Consider the following 4825-nt stretch of genomic DNA (forward strand, 5'->3'; position numbering starts at 1 on the left):
CACTGATCAATTTGGTTGACTTAGCTTATGTACTGGGAGTTTAAAAGTTCATATAATTAACAAAAAATGATGAATGTATGGTACTTTTCAGCTTTGTAAATAACACGACTGACTCCCTGAAGAAGACCTGAGGACTGTACTCCTGCGGGTCACATACCCCAGGCAATAAGATAGGTATCTAGTGAATAAGATTGGTATCTAGTGAATGGAGTCTGCCTCCACCTACTTCTTCCTTCTTTTGCCAGCAGGATGGAAAACTGAGGGACAGGTATTATGCCATGGCAAGATCAAGCAGGCTGGATGCAGAGGACGAGAAGGTGCTAAGGGCTTATCAAAAGGGTGCCTCTAAACATTCTCCTCTGAAAGGTGGAGCGAGAATTCCAAAAGGTGAAAAGGAGCACACTATAGTGCATAACTGATGACTGACAACACTGCTAGTCGAGATTATTCCTGGCAACCACCAAGCGAGTGTTTGCTCTAAAGGTAACCACAAAATCGGCTAAAGCTGATGGGCCTTAACTGAGGCTAAATAGAAGAGGCAATTAAAATCTTCAGTCTAGCAAAGTGAAATAATGATGGAGCAGGGTGGTAACAGGTAAGAACTAAGTGAAGCTGAGCTTTGCACTTTTTGCAGAGGATATTTGTGGTAGCAGTGTGCCCACATGGCTGGGCAGCAGGATGGTGCTTTGTCTGTTTGCAAGAAGAGGCAGAATGTTTGCCGGAGAAACAGGCACCTGCATTTCTGTGTGACAAAGAAACATGGTTTGTGGATTACATCAGAGTCAACAGAATTAATGCCTTCACCAACCTTGACTGCAGCATTGGTATGAGCCATGAAACGGCTCTTACAGTGGTGGCGGTGCCTGGCCATCCTGTTCAACTCTGGTGATCCCTGGTGAACCTGTGTGAGACAGAGAATTTGCAGAAAGTAAAGACAACCATAAGAATTCAGAACAGTATTTGGAGGTTTACCCAGACCAGACAAAATGGGCAGTGGGTTGACCAGAGACTGATCAGTCACTATCAGGGACCAGAAGATTTTCAGACAGGTTTACCATGATGTTCACTAACAGGAATAAGCTGCGGGAAGGACTTAAGCTTTCAAATGTCCACTTTGGAGGGGAATTTAAGGAGTTGAAAACTGGAGTGGAAGTCCTAAATAAACAATTCAGCCTGCCAACAAACTTGGCTAAAGCCAGGCATTTACAATTAATTTGTCTCCAGTTGGAAGTCATTGTCCTTGAAGGAACTGTCGCATTCCTGGATGTGCAAACTCCATTATTTGTGAGGAAAGAATTCCCTGGGAACTATTTGGTCTTGAGATCTGATCAACAGCTGGCAATTTGAATAAGCAGTTCGAGGGTACCGCACAAATCACTTCTGAAAAAGAGACAAGAGTCATCTTGGGGAGCAGATATTCTTCACACGTTGGTGAAGGTGGCATGCAGCTGCTCAGGCCAGCCAGGATGAGAAAGAACGAGAATAAGAGATCTCATTGCAGCTTCTCAGTGCAAGTGCTCACTTCAGAGGAGAGCTGCACTGATTCAGCTTAGCTCGCTCTTTCAGAGCACTATATTTTACTGTGTAGTAATGCCTCAGCTACCTGTCAGTGGGAAAAGCAAATTGGCAGGCCTCCATCAGCCCATCAAGCTTATTGAGCACACTGGAATCAGCTTCTGTCTCAGGAAACACAGGAAGTCACTAGAGGAAACCAAGCTGCTACTTCTGACTTTCATAGGGTCATAGAACGAACGGTTTGGATTGGAACGGACCTTAAAGATCACCTAGTTCCAACTCCCCTGCCCTGGGCAGGGACACCTTCCAATACACCCAGTTACTCAAAGCCTCATCCAACCTGGCCTGGAACACTTCCAGGGATGGGGCATCCACAGCTTCCCTGGGCAGCCTGTTCCAGTGTCTCACCACATTTTAAACAAGGAGGAACTGGTTGAAAATCCAGAAGGGGAAGGTACTTTGTTTGAAAGTGGTAATGACACATTGAGTTAACTTATGTGGAAGGAAAAAGCACAAAAGACTTGGAGTAAGGAAAAAAGCAGACTTTTGAAAAGTCAGTGAACCGAAAGGTAATGTCTTTTGAGAAGATGATCTCAAGAATGAATAAGAATAATTGGAAGAGAATATATTATAGGAAGGAAAGATAGGAAACAGTAAGAAAAACGCATAGCAATAAGTTTGCAACAAGTGCTCTCTAAGAAAATGAAACTCCAAAAGACAATTAAGCGTAACTGAGGCTGCAAGTAGATATAGAGAACAAGAACACAGGAACCAATTTAGAAAACCAATTTAGAAATGGACAGAACGAGTAATGAACAGCAAGAGACATCAAAGGCAAAAAGAAGATGGTCTAAAAGAAGTAAGGGTTAATAAAAATAAGTGGAAATTTATTACAGAATGTGGAAGGAGAGCAGCTAATGGATGATGCACACCGGGCCAAAGTGTTCAAGCCTTGTTTTGCTTGTCCTCACAAAGGAAGATTATTCCTGCCAGAAATGAATACATTTAAGTAAGTAGTCATGTGTACCAACCAGAATAGAAAAAAAATAAAAATTAAGGACTATTCATTCTATATAGTCAGCGGAACAGGCCTACTGAGCATCAAACTAGGAGCAGCAATCTCTGAACCAGGGTTGATTACCTGTGAGCAGGTCAAGGAAAGTCATAAAGGAGAAGACTACACATAATGCCCGTGTTCCAAGGTAGATACATTCATTGCTGCAACTGCCTGAAGGGTCAGGTGGAGAAACTCTAAACTGTGCAACATCCTACACATACATATCCACCCTGAGGGGTAGAGCTGTGAGGGAGTGGATGTGGTTTTAATGATATCCTACGGTTTGGCAAAAAAGGATCAGTAGCACGATCCTCAGTGCTCACTGTATTTCCACACGCATGATTTACACCAACGGGATTATGACTTCAGAGTCCAATGACCTCAACTGAAGGTGCAGAAGTTCAGTGTTTTATCTATGACTTTCATGTAGAAAGTGAATTTGAATCAGCTGTCTGTAAATTCCCACACTCACTGATAAACACAAAACAATTTTGTTGTATGGTGTCCTTTCTGGTAATAAATTAAAATTGTGTTAAAAATCAAGTACATCCACTGTTGCCTTTTAATCACTGCTCTGATGAGTTATTCTGCCTCTCTGAAGACCTACCCTACATCAATAGTATCTAATTGCCTTGTTTTATTTCCCTTTTGTCAGTGCTATCACTGAAAAGACTGAGGCAGACGACAGAAATATAATGGAAGCCCCCAAGCTATCAAATAAGGTGTTTTTTTTACTGCATACATTACTGTTATTCTGATCACCTGGCTTTTTAGCTTCTAGATTCTCGTATCTGTGCCTTACTAAAATTATTATTCAGCTGCTGGTGCCACTAACAAGATAATTTACCTCAGAACCATCCAAGAAAAAAATTGTCCTGCCCTATTGAGAGGTGTGTCTAATTTCTGATATCAAAAGCAAACAGATAGTACCAGCCAAAGACCTGTACCATCTGGTTTATGTGGCAATGGGCAAGGCAAAAAGGGTTTCTTTTTAATGTCTTTTCATAGTTTATTTATAAACCAATGTCGGGTGTGACAGAGGAAGGTTCATAAGAAACCTGACAACTAGGGTTAAAAGAATGAAGGTTGGCACGCTGTGACTGTCTTCCTGGACTGAATCCTGCCAGTGATATGCGGAGGCAGGCTTTATCTGAGGGTCTGGAGATTGTGTGATCTGCTCACCATCTCTTCAGCTGCAGCGATCTCTGTGTGTTGGCGTCATGGGGTACAGCCACCGGCTGAGGCTTTGTGTCTGCAGTTACACAGAACTGGGATCCTGAAGACACCAGTGACGCCGAAGGAGAACTGGGTCTGTAGTTCTCTGGGGACCTACTCGAAGATAAAAGAGCACTCAGTTTTGTTCTGTTGGTGTTGGTCCCCTTTCAGCTCTGTCACCGCTGCTCCAAAGTTATGTTGTGGTTTGGGCCAGGTTGTTACTGAGCATGCAGGATAACAGCCTTAAAAAATAAATGGCACAATTGATCAGCGCCTCACTTGCTTTGTTTATTCTACTTATATATCAAATAATTCACTAAACTTTTGTGTAGTGTTACAAAACATAGAGCCCTCCCCTCAGCCCCCCGTAGTTCCTTGACACTTAAACAATAAGAAAATGCTTCTGCATGGAAATTTGGCACTGATTTTGAAACAGGTAAGACTTTAAATGACTCACAAGAACCTAGATCCTAAGATAAGGAGGGACACCTGCTGCTTTTTATTTGAAGCAGCTTCCCTGATGATATTAATTCACTTGCTTAAGACCCTGTATGAACAGGGCAGGCTACTGGTGGTATTCAGGTCTGCAAGCTTTTAGTCCCCACGCTATGCAGACCGCATACGGGGGGCACACTCGGTTGTCGTAGCCCAGGGCCACTGCTAAATCAAACAATCTTGCTTGTTGCTTGTCGTGAAATGCTTATTACGTTCCTGCACCTGCAAGGGCAGCTGCTTGGAGCAGTCATGAGCATTTGTCCAGCTGTACTGTGAACTGCCATTCGAACACTAATGTTAAACCTGACCAAGCAGGTAACCGAGGCATTTTAAGCTCGGATCAGTTCCAACTCCGTTAGCCGATGGACGCTTGCGTTGGGGTACGGGGGAAGCAGCCAAGGTGAGGGACAATCCTCTCTGGGCCCCACCGGCTGCTCCCGGACATACAGTGTGCACAAGGCCCCCACACTCCCGCAGCCGCTGCCGCAGCGACTGAGGCCTCGCCCCCGCTTACAGCAGCTTAATAACACCCACCGAAACAAC

At 43.8% G+C, this 4825-nt stretch overlaps 1 protein-coding gene across 1 annotated transcript in view; it reads left to right on the forward strand.

Annotated features, from left to right (window-relative positions):
• The first annotated feature begins 4644 nt into the window (after window positions 1-4644).
• The window catches only part of FAM91A1 (family with sequence similarity 91, member A1), a 26037-nt gene continuing 25856 nt past the window's right edge, over window positions 4645-4825 (forward strand). The window contains exon 1 of the mRNA XM_009881044.1: window positions 4645-4662. Within this exon, the coding sequence (XP_009879346.1) occupies window positions 4645-4662 (18 nt within the window). The remainder of the gene's footprint in view (window positions 4663-4825) is intronic.

The sequence above is a fragment of the Charadrius vociferus genome, unplaced genomic scaffold, assembly GCF_000708025.1.
Source record: "Charadrius vociferus isolate BGI_N301 unplaced genomic scaffold, ASM70802v2 scaffold2, whole genome shotgun sequence".
NCBI classification, from domain to species: Eukaryota; Metazoa; Chordata; class Aves; order Charadriiformes; family Charadriidae; genus Charadrius; species Charadrius vociferus.